Source organism: Alosa sapidissima, chromosome 1 (assembly GCF_018492685.1).
Source record: "Alosa sapidissima isolate fAloSap1 chromosome 1, fAloSap1.pri, whole genome shotgun sequence".
Classification (NCBI taxonomy): domain Eukaryota; kingdom Metazoa; phylum Chordata; class Actinopteri; order Clupeiformes; family Clupeidae; genus Alosa; species Alosa sapidissima.
The window spans coordinates 33,826,413-33,841,354 of record NC_055957.1 but is presented as its reverse complement, the minus strand read 5'-3'; the positions used below and the strand labels follow the sequence as shown (position 1 = coordinate 33,841,354).

General features: G+C 43.4%; 1 protein-coding gene across 2 annotated transcripts; it reads left to right on the top strand.

Annotated features, from left to right (window-relative positions):
- Positions 1-10,614: 10,614 nt before the first annotated feature.
- adra2c (adrenoceptor alpha 2C) lies at positions 10,615-13,743 on the top strand. 2 transcript variants are annotated; one of them, XM_042094808.1, is made up of 2 exons: positions 10,615-11,703; positions 11,734-13,743. In XM_042094808.1, the coding sequence occupies exons 1-2, from the start codon at positions 11,003-11,005 to the stop codon at positions 12,329-12,331; spliced, it is 1,299 nt and encodes a 432-aa protein (XP_041950742.1). In that variant the 5' UTR covers positions 10,615-11,002; the 3' UTR covers positions 12,332-13,743. The 2 variants fall into 2 exon arrangements, with proteins under 2 accessions (XP_041950742.1, XP_041950731.1); XM_042094797.1 differs by having other exon boundaries at positions 10,615-13,743.
- Positions 13,744-14,942: the final 1,199 nt, after the last annotated feature.

Genomic DNA, 14,942 nt, shown 5'->3' with positions numbered 1-14,942 from the left:
AGCCTGCGCTCCCGCACTACCAGACTCACCAACAGCTTCATACACCAAGCTGTAAGGATGCTGAACTCTCTCCCTCCTCTCCCCCCTCCACCCTCAGCTACATAACATCCTGGACATTGGACCCACAATGGCCGCCTGCACTTCTCCACTTGCACACTTGCACACTTGTACACTTTACAACTTGTTGTTGTTGTCCTGAAAACACAACACTTCTGCTGCTCTTACATAACTTGCACCACTATGCCACTTTCTTTCTTACTTACATGTAGGTCAAACAGAACTACCCAAGCCTTTTATTGGCCTGACTTTGCACTAGTATTTAATTGACTGTCTATGCACAATTTCAACCAAATTTTGCTGCTCTTATTTTTTCATTATTATATGTGCCCTCTTATTTACTTATTTACTTACTTTTTTGTTTACTTGAATGTTATGTTTGTCTGTGGACTTAAATTGGTAAAATATGTCTTGTCTTCACCGTGGGATAGTGAGAAACGTAATTTCGATCTCTTTGTATGTCTGGAACATGTGAAGAAATTGACAATAAAGCTGACTTTGACTTTGACTTTGACTAAGTGGTCTGGTCTGCCCTATCTGCAGTACCCATTAGATCATCAAGAGACTACACTACACACAGGCCCCAATGAATTTCCCATTGGTATGCTAAAGCTTGTATAAAGATAGAAATATTGTATGTACTGTATGTATGTATGTATGTATGTATGTATGTATGTATGTATGTATGTATGTGTGTGTGTGTGTATGTATGTATGTATGTATGTATGTATGTATGTATGTATGTATGTATGTATGTATGTATGTATGTATGTATGTATGTATGTATGTATGTATGTATGTATGTATGTATGTACGTACGTATGTATGTATGTATGTTATTCATCCCTCTTAGCTGGTGTCTGGCTGCTGGAGCCTCTGGCAGGCATCTATAGTGGACCACATTACAGTAATATACAATGAATAATTTATATGTCTGTAAGGAAGTATTAAGTTCACAGCAATATGCTCTTCCTTCTTACAGTAAAAGAACCGACAATGGGAGAAATCTGTTTATCGATTCCCTGCACCCTATATCAGATCAAATGTTATTTACAGTACTGTGACATTATTACCCATCGGTGTCCTCCTGTGTCTCTGAAGCAACCATGTGCTGCTCCATCACTGTATGATTCTGCACTAGTATAATTCAGTTATTCATAAGCCTTTTGCTCAGCATACACATGCACACGCACACACACACACACACACAAGCACACAAACACAAACACAAACGCACACGCACACGCACACGCACACACACACAAACACACACACACACACACACACACACACACACACACACACACACAACACACACAGAGACCACCTCCAAACAGCAAATAAAGCAACACAAAAACAGCACAACTGATTATAGGGTTTGGTTAACACAAAACTAGAACAACAGATACAGAGAGACAGGCACACGCATGCATGCAGACACACACACACACACACACTCTCTCTCTCTCTCTCTCTCTCAATACCCTAAAGGGTTATAGGAAGCAGTACTAGCTAATTATGGTATTGCGCCTTCACTAAGCTTCTGATTGCCATCCCGATTGTCCCTTCACTCCCACATCCACATGCTTGATAATGGAATGTTTCAGCACCTGAACATCTGGGAAACAATACCTGTGTTGACGATAATCAAAGGCCTGAACAGAACGTAAATGGTGTTGATTTCACCACAGCCCGAGCCCCAAGATTCCCCCCCGCCTTCCTCTGAGGCATGGGTCTGTTAGACAGGGTAACAGGGAAGTTACACAAGGCGCGTAACTGAAGCGTTCTGTTCGCTACAAAACTAATTGTTGCAGCAGACGCAATGCGAACAGAACGCTTCAGTTAGGCGCCTGGTGTAGCTTCCCTGTAAGAGTATCCTTTCCTGGAAGGTGTCCGGTCTGTCTTCTCTGGCTGTGGGAAGAGAGAGGGGGGCTGACAAATAGAGGACTGAACGCTGAATGCTAACCAGTGTATTTGTTGAAGGGGCTAATGTGTAGGGGGCGAGAAGAGGAGTGGAGAATGAGAGAGAGAGAGAAAGTGAGAGAGAGAAAAGAGATAGAGAAGGAGGGAGGTAAAATAAGGTCAAGTGAATCTGGCATATCCATTGTTTCGGCTCCTGTATTCTCTCCCATTTGTTTCTCCAGGGGCACGTACTGTATTAAGCATAGATCATAACTCCACTAGGGCACTCGTAACTGTCAGAGGGCGTTGGTGGACCTGTGCTCAGTGCAGATGGATGTCCTCTTGAAATGGCCGGCAGCCTACCTGCTACCCCCCCCCCCCCCTCCTCACTCTCTCTGTGTGTGTGTGTGTGTGTGTGTGTGTGTCGGTGTGTGTGTGTGTGTGTGTGTGTGTGTGTGTGTGTGTGTGTGTGTGCGTGTGTGTCTGCGTGTGTATTTATGAGGGCTCTCTGCACTCATTAGTCAGGACAGGCAGAGGAAAGGTAACAGGGTGATCGACAGACAAGAAGGAGAAGATGTGGGAATTGTTTCTAAATTTTGAACATGCTCACAATATACAGAAATACATGGACAGATAATCAAGCAGTTCTACCTGTCACAATGTGTATAGCCAATACACACTACACGTTCATAACGAAGGCTACTGTACTACTGTAAGTATATTCTCTAACAACCTCCTGCTTAAGTGATTTCATTGCTACTATAAACAAACCTATTGGAGGAAAGTATGATTATATGATATGAAATCGGTAGTGAGCCATAGCATAATCAGTAAGTTAATAGGCAAAAAATATAGACATACCCACATAGCCGCCAATCAATGCTCATGGTGACACGCGTCACAAGCAAAGTAGTCCCCTTAACATTTCTCTGGGAGGTTTTTTTTCCTTTCTGTTTTCCTCATCTATACTGTAGTTCCCATTTTAGAACATTCACTCCTGGGTTCTTACAGACAGTGTTGGGAAAGAAACACTTGTAACAGGATTAAAATACAAAATCTAAATTAAACCATTCGATTAAAATACAAAATATGAGTATTGTATTGCATGTATTCTGTAGTGGAATGCATTTTAAAAGCAACCAAGCCAAGTCTGCTTATAGATTACAATTTGGCATTTTCAGTGTCAATCATAAACAGCCCCAAGTTGAAGAACAATATACTCTACACATAGAATGCCTGAAAGGTGACAATCAGTGGGACAATAAATGGAGTGTACAGTATATGGAAATGGAATCTGAATTAGCCTGAACTACTGGTAAAAACAATCTGAAGAGAGTGGTTTGCTTGAAACCTCACTGAGCAGATATAGTCATTTGGATTAGTCTTAACTAGTGGTAATATCAGTGTAGTTTCCTTGAAACATTACATGTGAAATTATAATTGAGAGCTGTTTTGATGTGCGAGACATTATTGTATTTCTTGTTTTACCTTTGCTTTCGTTGCGCACCTTTCCTGTACCTGTACCTCTTGGCCACATCTTAGGGCTTGGATCCTCCTCTGTGGTCCCTCTGAGTTCCCAACTCCATTCCTTGTCAGGAATGAATGCAGATTATGCAGATTAGAACGAATGCAGATTAGGTACGCACTCTATGTAGCCTCCAGCATGCAACTGGAAACTAATCTCTGCTACAGTGCTTTGCTTCTGAGTGCTGTATGGATTTCAAAGGAGGTTTTTGCCTTACCTGTTGGAAAAGAAGAATGTGTTTAGTCAGACACATTTCCAGTGGATGAGATGATAGTTGATAGCAGTGATAGGTAAATAATAGGAACCCAAATACAAAGATGAACTTGAATGAAGAAATTACTTTTTTGCAAACTGGCAGATTAAAAGTAAAGCACTTGCTGACATTTTGCTCTCCACCAGAAGAGCATATCTCTAGGCTGATTCAATCAAAGTGTTCATAAGCGTAGAGAAGGTCAAGTGCACACTTGCTCTGTATCGTTAAAATCTATGTCCTCCAAAGGTTATACATGCTTCACTTGGGAGGCAATGTCTAACACAAAAGGCACTTAATACACCTTTCTTTATCTCTCTCTGTCATTTCGGCCCGATCAGAACCTATCTACGAGTCTGACAGTCCATTTAATCTTTGCTCTAAAATCTATGAGCGGACGGACTTGATGAAGAGGTGTCGACACCTTCGTCCGCTCTTTGATGAGGAGCGGGAGTCATCGGCAGGGATGGCAGAGACTTCCCAGCATGTCGTGGGTGTAATGATGAGCTTGTCTTGTCGTGCCACTCACACACAGAGAGGGCGGCCCCCACCAGGCTAACCACACTAATCACCATCACACAGAGACACCATTCCTGCTCATCCTGCTCAATATCACACACACACACACACACACAGACACGCACACACATGCACACACACGCACACGCACGCACGCACGCACGCACGCACGCACGCACACACACACACCTCCTGCATACAGACTCTCAGGTGAAAATGACAGTGGTTGGTGCCCTGACTTTGTACATCCAGAACAGATGGACTCAAATGTTTCACACTTGAATTTGAAATGGCCAGTATGCACATCTACTGTATGAGTGAGTGGTGACAATCGGATGTACTCCTGTGATTTGAAGGCCATCTGAAAAAAAAAAAAAAACATGACAAAACTTGACATTATGATGAGACATTACCGACAGTCCTCATGCATACAGAATAAATTTAAGCATGAAACAAATCATATATTAAGATTCAAACTCAGTCCAACTATATTGATAAAAGGATGGCAACAGGAGGGTATTGGCCACCACTTGACATGAGAATCAATACAAACTCATATCTGCCACTAAGCAACTATTGATCGACATACTTTAGAAGGACACTCAAAAGAGAGGCCAGCTAATAGGCATATTGTTAGCACACTTTCGCTCTATTGTTGATCATGCTAGTGATTAGACCGTCACCATGCCATGTGGGGAAATGCCACCCTGCTCTTCTCCTGGGAAGGGGGAGCATGTCCCTCTGCCTGTGCTCAGTGCTTTGATGTTGCCAGAGACGGTGTGTTAGATGGCCTCTCTGAGGAATAGGATAGGACACTGTGGTGAGGGGAAAAAGAGAAAAATGTGCACATTACTGTGAGAGAGAAGCTGAAGGGTGGTGGTGTGGTGGTGGTGGTGGGGCACATGCATGGGGATGGGAATAAGGATGGGATTCTCTGGCCTCCTCCCCTCAAGTGCACCCACAGCACTGAGAAGAGGAAGAGAGAGAGAAATAGGGAGAGAGAGAGAGAAGGATAGAGAGAATGATAGAGAGAGGGAGAGAGAGAGAGAAAGAGAGAGAAAAATGGGATGCAATACATCCAAAGCAGCAGGGGGACTGACAAGACCCTTCATGCCACGCCAGGAAACATATAAGTCTTTTCCCCTTGTCAATCTCCTTCCTCCTCTCCTCTCCTCTTTCTGTTTCTCTGTCTGTCATCGTTCTCTCCTTGGGTCTCCTTCGGCCACCATCCCGGTCTCTCTTTGGCCACTTGACTGTCTGTCATTCTGACACTCTCTCACCCTCCTCTTTATGGATGTCACACGAACATCATGCACCAGGCAGGCTACTGCTTGGCAGCCACTTCTGTGGTGTGCAGCGGCCACATCTACTTCAGTACATAGCAACACCAATATCAGGAAGGAAAAGCAGTGACCAGCAGCTGGTATTCCTCTCTAGCCAGAGCGCAATGGCCACACCCTATTCCCATTAAAAGCAAACAAATTACTGGCATTTCTCCAGCAATGGTGGCATCAACAGTAAGCAGCAACAGATGCAAGCAAATCAACTGTAATTGATTTTCCTTTGTGTGTTTTGCTGGATGTTGCATGTGGGAGCACCTGCTCTTTGAGCTCGGTCAGTTCTACCTCCTGTAAGGAGAGGCTTTCTCCATTGCCTGTCTGTCTGTCTGTCTGTCTGCCTGTCTCTTTCTCTCTATCTCTCTCTCTGTCCCTCCCCATCTTTCTCATGTTTATTGTTCTGTTTTGCGTTGTGATTGGGCTTGCCATCTGTGATTCTCGGTGGCTGTGACTTGATGGTTTGAGAGCGCCCAGCGGGGACCAAAACAGCATTATCCTCCAGAGTCAGCAGACGGCATATGTCTGCCGCCACACACACACACACACACACACACACACACACACACACGTTTGACCATGCACACACTCGTCCCACTTGACCTTTCTCTGTCCGTCTCCAAGGGAACGCTCGGGGACTAGTGTGGACGCACAACCTGGAAAAGGATAATAAAAGAAAACATCAGATCTGTCTACTAGCATTCACACTTAGAAGAGGTGTGCATTGAAATACCCAAGATGGAGCACACGGTCATGGAAAAACACCCAAGGTCTGTCTGCACATATACTGTACATGTATCATATAAAGACACACACACACACACACACACACACACACACACACACACACACACACACACACACACACACACACACTCTCTCTCTCTATCTCTCATACACACACACAGACACACACAGACACACACACACACACACACACACATACACAAACACACACAGACACAGACACACACACACACACACATACGTGTACATCCATATGTGTTTTGCATCCACACAAACACATACAGAGAGAGAAAGAGAGAGAGAAAGAGAGACAGATGCTCTCTCTTCCTCTCTCTCACAGACAAACACACACCTTTCATTTTTAACTCACCACATACACAGCTCCTTACTTTCTCATCAGATGCATGTCCACATACCTGCCTGGGGGAGGAATTGGCCTTGTGAGACTGACACCATGAGCCCCGTGCTGGGCCAGGCACCCGGTTGACCATGCGGAGATTATGTGACCATCAAGGGCCATGCCACAACCTCCATTCTGCTAACAGACAGCCAAGAAGTGGTGCATATGACCGCTTAGTGTGCTGGGCAAATTCATTATCGCACACCATTATGGGGCCGTGTGCTCCTGTAATGTAATAGACAGGTCAACCCATGGTGTGGTCACAGCTGCAGTGGTATACTGTAATTGTGTAGCGTTGTTGTTGTTCCTCGCCCTGGTGATAATGGCAGGTTACTGTAGGGTTCTGCAGGGTACTGCAAGTGATAATGGCAGGTTACTGTAGGGTTCTGCAGGGTACCGCAAGTGATAATGGCAGGTTACTGTAGGGTTCTGCAGGGTACTGCAAGTGATAATGGCAGGGTACTGTAGGGTTCTGCAGGGTACTGCAAGTGATAATGGCAGGGTACTGTATGTTTGTGATTTATAAATGGCACATCTGAAAAAAGCAACATACGTACATTTCTTTTTTGTGTGCGTGTATAAATTTTTTTTAATCACACCTATGATCATTTGAGAAATGATCTTAGACTAAATCAGACTTAGATCAAATGTAGAGTGGTTACTTACCACACAGCATTTCTATAAATGATACCATTATGCAAGTCATATTCAAGACGTCAATTTGTAATTGATGTGTGATAAGATGCACATCACTTTAAAGCAATAAATTTGATATGAAAATCTTAAAATGTTGCATTACAGTTTTTCTCGATTGCTTTTACCTGCTTAAGTAAACTGGAACCCACTTGGTCTTCATGACTACTTTCTTTGCACAGCAGAAGTCATCTCTTGCGAATGTGTTCACACATTTTCATTGGGTTCACACATTTCTTACACCCTTTTGCAAAACAGTTAGCACAGGTGTCATTCAAAAGCCCCAAACTCTATTGGTTTTCCCATGCTAAACAAAAGGAAAACATCTTTTCACAGGTGGTATAGATTCCTTGCATAAGTCTAAATCTCTGATACACCTGTGTGAAACTCTTTTGCACAATTCTTCAATCAGCAATCATTCATTATACATAAGAGATGTCTGTTCTGTGTTGCTATTTGCAAGTATGGATCTAATGCACATTTAGTACTGTATTGCCTATTTGGTGGACAAAACAGTACAAAAGGTGTTTACTGTAGGTCTATTTCGATGAAAAATGACAAGTTGTAGTTCAATGAAATTTACTGTATCTTGCTACAGTAGGTATTTACTGTATGTCTTACATGTCAATGGTAGTAACATCTTGAGAGGAATGAATAAATATTTTTTTTATTCAGTACATTTTGTCTTTTCACAGTTTTTTTTCCTGATACCAGAAAAATGAGAAAGTAATGGAACAGACATAGCAAAAATGCTCATTTTGAGAACTAGATTTTGCATTTTGTTGTCTAGTGTGTAATGATTGATTAAAGAGTGTTTTTGAATTGGCAACAAGTTGTAGTGTTTGAAGGCAAGATTTGCTTTTGCTGCATGTTTTAAGTGTTTTGAGAGAGTAACAGCCTTTTGCAAGCAAAATGTGTAATTTTGTCCAGAGTGCTTTTGTTCAGACATGGGTGTTAACTGTTTTGAGAAAGTGATTTCAGAGTTGACACAGGTATCAAAACGATCGAGAAAAACTGTAATTCATTGATTAATTCAAGATAATAGCGACACACTACTCGTTACCCACTGTTTTGGGTGTGACTGCCATAAAGAAAGGCATTGGCTGGCATTGAACACTAGAGGGCAAACCATGTGTGAATGCCTTATGGTGCGACAGTAACAAAAACTGACTTGCAGTTTGGCCTGTTTGTCAGATCTGTGCTCATCATATGCTGCTCAATGTACGCTGTTGAGGCAGGTACAGGCTTCAAGTTCAGTCCTAGTTTTTCTGTGTTATATACTGCTGGAGACACCCAAGATAAAGAAGTCCAGTGGTTTACGTAAAAGGGATGGCTGATTCTGTCTCCGACAAGCCTGGACTATCAGTGACCCTGGCGGTGTAATGAGAAGGTGGGTGGTTGGTCAGGGCGCAATGCCGCAAGTCTGTGTTAATGACGGGGATCATTCATGCAGGTCTCAATTAAACAGACACAACTCTGACCCCTGGGGGGGACTTAATGATCACAGGCTCCAGCGACTCAATATTAATCAGCTTAGAGGAACAGTGCTTCCAACAAAAACAGTTTCACAAACCTAGTTGGACTTTACACACACACAAACACACAGACACACACACACACACACACACACACACACACACACACACACACACACACACACACAGTCAGGATCTGTCTCCTCACTTAGACTCTAGACAGATCTTCCTGCCCTCAGAGGACCATTGTCTAAGCAGGTTCGGGGTGTCTGGTTGTGCTTGTCTCTGATTGCACAGAGATGCTTAACAGACATGCTCAGTATGCAGGAGCCACGCTAGCTTAATACCAGCACTGAAACATAATGGTCTTTGTTGAGTCAACATAACCTGCTCACCAGACAGAGTCTCTCAACTCAGTGGTGGACTCCAATGCTGGTCATCTCAACAGCAGACTTTGGTCACCTTTTACTGATTCGTAGTGGCAGATTGTGTCTTGTAAACTCTAATTTGTGAAGTCTCTTCTGAAATCTGAAATCTCTTTGTGAAATCTGCAGTTGGTGTGGCACACCTAATGTATCTGAAAAACATTCAGACATAATTTCAGTTTCCTCACACAAAATGCTAAATAGCAGAGCCAGCACTGAAAACAAAAACAGGTAGCAGAGTTTCAGACACATTGCCATCGACCTGTTCTCTGCACATGATTTTAAAATGAACATGTTTGCAAAAGCTTAGTTCCAACATTTGAATAGAATAAACATTTGGAATGAAACTATTAACCATGAGCATGCAGTGACCAAATTTCAGTTTCAGATTTATGTTTATGCAGTGACCATGTTTCAAATGTGGGCTAAGATAGGCTATGCTGGATTTAACATATACTATGAGAAGAATCATAATCAATCAATTATCGATTACTTATAGCCAATATATACAAATAATGCGCTATTACACTTAAATTAATTAATTAATTGTTTTCTGATTAGACCAAGAAATGTTTTACTTTTCATTAGAATTCGACTGAATTACATGGTTTTTCATGCACTTAATCTCGAATACAGTGTGTCACAACAGTGACATCCAGCGAGTGGAAAGATCACAGTGGGGCCGACTGGAGAGAGTGTGGAAATATGCTTTATGACTTTCGAAGACTATATTTTTTCTTTAGTGGTGGAGATTTAATGAAATGGCATGCTATCTTATATAGGTTATATAATACCGGCTACCTATTTCAGACGCTCTTAAAAATGTATGTAGTATTTTTCACAGGGGCCGGATGAGAGCGAGTTTCAACCTACTCCAAATTAAATAAAGTCCAGCCGCGATGTAGCTCTTCTAGGGATAAACGATATCAGTTGCCAACACCCCTGATTCTGTCCAGGTGCGTTTTGCGCATGGGAAAGGCAACCTTGGAAAACAGACGTTAATAGCGCTCAAGGAGAGGGTATATTGTTACAATAAAACAGAGAACGTGTAAACACATTTATTGCTATGCCAAAGTACTTGATCTGTCACTAATGTCACAATTAACCTACTCCTCATCATCAGCGGCTGTTCGTATACCCCCCTCTCTCTGTCTCTCTCTTTCCCTCTCTCTCTTTCTCTCTCTCGTTCTTTCTCCTGTTCTCAGTATGGGCGGCGCTGTGCTCTTTAGTTTGATGTGGCCAGCACGTGTATTCTACGTTCAGTACAGGACCGGGAGGAGAGAAAGAGGGTGGAAGAGGGAGTGTGTGAGCGAGAGCGTGGAAGAGCGAGAGAGAGGGTACAGAAGTGGTCCTTCATAGTAGGGCGCGCGGGACTCAGGAAGCGCACGAGAATGTAGTCAGAGGACGTTTGCTACGGATGATACAATTAACAGTAACATTGGGACGTTTGGAGGATACGAGAAAACATCGATAATTCAAATTGAATGCACTTGTATTCAAAGAACATGATGGAACATGGACGAAAGATGGAACATGGACGAAATAAGAATAAGAGAGGTAAGACAGTTCGCAGAGAATGTGTTTTTTTCCCCTCTCATAGACAAGCTAAGTGAAAATATTGGCAGTTAATCGCTGTGGACATTTTTTTTTTTTGCACAACTAAATACCATTCGAGATGGATTTTCTAAATGTATCCAATGATGCGGAAAATGCATCCATAACCAGTCCCAATTCCACAAGAAGCCAGTACTCCTTGGCCACTATCTACGGGCTGACAGGATTAGTGGGCTTTCTCATATTGTTTACAATTGTCGGCAACGTTTTGGTGGTAATCGCTGTGCTAACAAGCAGGGCGCTTAAACCTCCCCAGAACCTTTTCCTGGTGTCTCTGGCCAGTGCAGACATTCTGGTGGCAACATTAATCATACCATTCTCATTAGCCAACGAACTTATGGGCTATTGGTTTTTCGGGAAAGTTTGGTGTGACATTTATCTGGCACTAGACGTCCTCTTCTGCACCTCCTCAATTGTCCACTTGTGTGCCATCAGCCTGGACCGCTATTGGTCCGTCACACAGGCGGTGGAGTATAACCACAAACGGACACCCCAAAGGGTCAAGGCTATGATTGTGGTGGTGTGGCTGATCTCTGCTGTGATCTCTTTCCCGCCTCTTATCTCCATGGACCGCGATGATAACAGCGGGGATGCCCTGGCCCCCACATGCCAGCTGAACGACGTGACGTGGTACATTCTGTACTCCAGCATCGGCTCCTTCTTTGCGCCCTGTGTCATCATGATCCTGGTCTACATCCGCATCTACCAGGTGGCCAAGAAACGGAGCCGGAGCATGTCGGAGAAGCGGCACGAGGCCGAGGGGGAGAAAGGTGGTGGCGACGGGGCCGAGCTGGAGAATGGCATGGGCCAGCGCAACCTGTGTCGGGGCAACAGCACGGACAAGGAGAATGGCCACTGTGCCTCCCCGAAGCCCGCCGACGAGGACCTGGACTTGGACCTGGAGGACAGCAGCTCGTCTGACGAGAAAAGCAAAAAGCCACACCACCACCACCACTCCAGCAAACAAAACCCTGAGCTGTCCTGCAAGAAGGAGGCGAGAGCCAGCCGCAAGGACAGCTCCAGCTCCAAGCAGTCCAGCCGCAAGTCCAGGGCCAGCGGCAAATCTCTGGACCTGTTCTCCTCGCGAAGGAAGAGAAGAAGCACCGTCTCCAAGAAGAAAATCTCCCAAGCCAGGGAGAAGCGCTTCACCTTTGTCCTGGCCGTGGTCATGGGTGTGTTTGTGGTCTGCTGGTTCCCCTTCTTCTTCAGCTACAGCCTGTACGGCATCTGCCGAGAGCCCTGCGCCATCCCCGAGACCCTGTTCAAGTTCTTCTTTTGGATCGGCTACTGCAACAGTTCCCTTAACCCGGTGATCTACACCATCTTCAACCAGGACTTCCGGAGAGCCTTCCAGAAGATTCTGTGCAAGTCCTGGAAGAGGTCGTTCTGAGTCGTAAAAGAGAATTTATGGAGCCCGTGGCCTCTAATGTGATCATGCCCAGTGCACAGTGCTTGATCAGATGATATGGGCCACGACAGACGGTGTCCGGTGGAAGGGTCCTGTTCAGCTAATGTGTTTGGCTTCTCTCTGTAGGCCTTGACAATCTCCATGTGACTGATGTGCAGTGTGTGTGTGTGTGTGTGTGTGTGTGTGTGTGTGTGTGTGTGTGTGTGTGTGTGTGTGTGTTATGTGCTGTGCTTGGTGCAGGGTGGCAAGCAGGAGTCCTGTGGGCTGGGAAGCTAGCAGGGTATTTTAGGAGATGCCCACCCACTCTTTTTCACTCGATCACCATTAGCACGCAGCTCTGCCATGTTAATGACGTCCCGAGGCACTGTTCAGTATCAGGAAACTGTTTTTATGATGACTTTGCACATATGTCTTTAGTGTCCTTGTGTCTCTGTGTTACAACGACCTGACAGATAATTCAGATCTGGAGAAAAAAAGAGCAGACACTTTAATATTCTTTCCTGTCCTCAGTAAGACAAAATGGACACATCAGGTAACCTTGAGAAAGAGAGAGCGAGAACAAAATGATCTCCACAAACTCTTGTTTCGACCCTAAATGGTAAATGTATTCTGTCGACTTCTCCCAGCTGTGACAGCGGATCACTTAATGCTCCTGTGGGATTTTATTTCTGACAAAACAGGAATCCAAGACTGATCCTTGGCTCAGTGTTTCTGATCCGTCTTGCTAACAGCATCCTCTCACTGACTCTCTGACTCGCTCTTTGTCTTTATGTGTGATGCCATTGAAATAAGTAAAACAATCTAAATATATAGTATATATATATATGATATTTATATAGAATTATTATTATTTATTCATCTATCGATCAATTGTTTTTTTCCTACTGCAGGCCTCTAAGATATATCATATGGCTCTTGTCTCATGTATATACATATATTTATACAGATTTTACTGGTGTGGATAATGACACCATTATTGACCTGAGGACTTGATGTTTTCTCTACCCTTACTTGCTTCGATGGATGTTGTACATTTCTTTAAAGTTTCATTTATTTTGCTTTTGAAAGAATCTGCTCATGTTCGGCTCAGCTTTGTCCAACCCCTAAGCACACAAACACAGAACAAAAGCAAGAGAAGAAATGGTCAAACGGGTCAGTATCACTTTATATGTTTACTGCAGAGTTGAAAACAAATTTGTGGTTGCGTGGTTACACACAGAGAGCACTGAGTTAGGCCTCTGGCGTTTTCTGCCACAGGGAGCGATTTTGAACAAACTCCAGATCCCAGATCCGTTGTTGAGTCATGTCATTTTACTACATTTTACTGACCTCCACTTAAAAAAGTGGCTATTTTAAGCTGTTGAGGACATTCCCAAATAAAGTAAATAAAATGATGCAAAGCTTTGATGCATGTCATTTCACAGTGTGTGTGTGTGTGTGTGTGTGTGTGTGTGGGCATACCAGCAGACCTAGAACCTAGAACAGCTCTATCTAAAATGTTTCCATACATATCTCTTCAGCTAAGTTATGTTCTGACATTGAATAATGATTTTCGTAAGCAATTAAAACCAAACCAGGCAGGAGCTGGTGTAGGGCAAAGCAGTGTTGTCTGTCTTTGGGGGAATACCAAGCAGCATGCTTAGGCACTGGCCCTTGACATTGCCTGGAGGTGAAATTGGAACGCTTTGGTCCCCTGTGAATTCGGCATGTGATGATTTTGTTGTTATTTCATTACATAAAATTAAATGGTTTGTTGGATGTATCCTTTAGAGTAATGTTTCTCTCCATCTTCATTTCTCTCTAACTCACCTGTGAAACCCTGCTGTGGACCCGAGACAGTCTCCGTCTGATTTAGACATATCAATTCTCAGCTAAGAGTTGTTTAATTTGACACATAAGAGGGTCACCGCTCTTACATGGCTCCTCTAAAGAATAGACTATTCAGATGTCTGACTTTCAGTTACACAAGAAGACTTTTTTTTTACTTTATTTTTTATTATATGCATAAGGAGGGCTCCAAAGGGTGCCACAGTATTTCAGTATGGTTCAAAAAGAAAGTTCTGTTGAAAATGAAGGGCCTCATAAAAACATTGTTCCTATGAAACACTCAGAAAGGCCTTCACATTGCTGCAGAGGTGGGGAAAGACCAAAAAACATGCAGTTTTGTCTGCACTCAGTAGCTTTCCCTGTATTCTCATGTGATGCTAATGTGGTTCACTAAAGTCAATTACTCATCCTTTCATCTCCAGTGAGTAAGAGTGGGCTGAGATCATCTATGTGGATAACTCATTACAAATTCAAAATTCCCTCTGTATGTTCATGGTACACATAAGCATGGTGATTCTATATTTGTATCATTTAAATGCAGAATATTGAGTGTCTGATGACTAACCATTTCTCCTGCTTGATATGAGGATGAGGGCATATCTTGATATAACCACCCAGTGCAGTGTTTTGTGATGATAATGGAAGGATCACCCACACACACAGTGGCCATACACATGCAATATGACTTTTTCAGTCAACTTGGCATGACCCTGTTTCGTGTGAGATTGTCTTAAAGTCATGACTTCCTGATAGATTTGAGGAGAAT

What these genes read in the sequence shown, in the direction of transcription:
- adra2c (XM_042094797.1), top strand. Translation starts at nt 11,003, where the DNA reads ATGGATTTTCTAAATGTATCCAATGATGCGGAAAATGCATCCATAACC.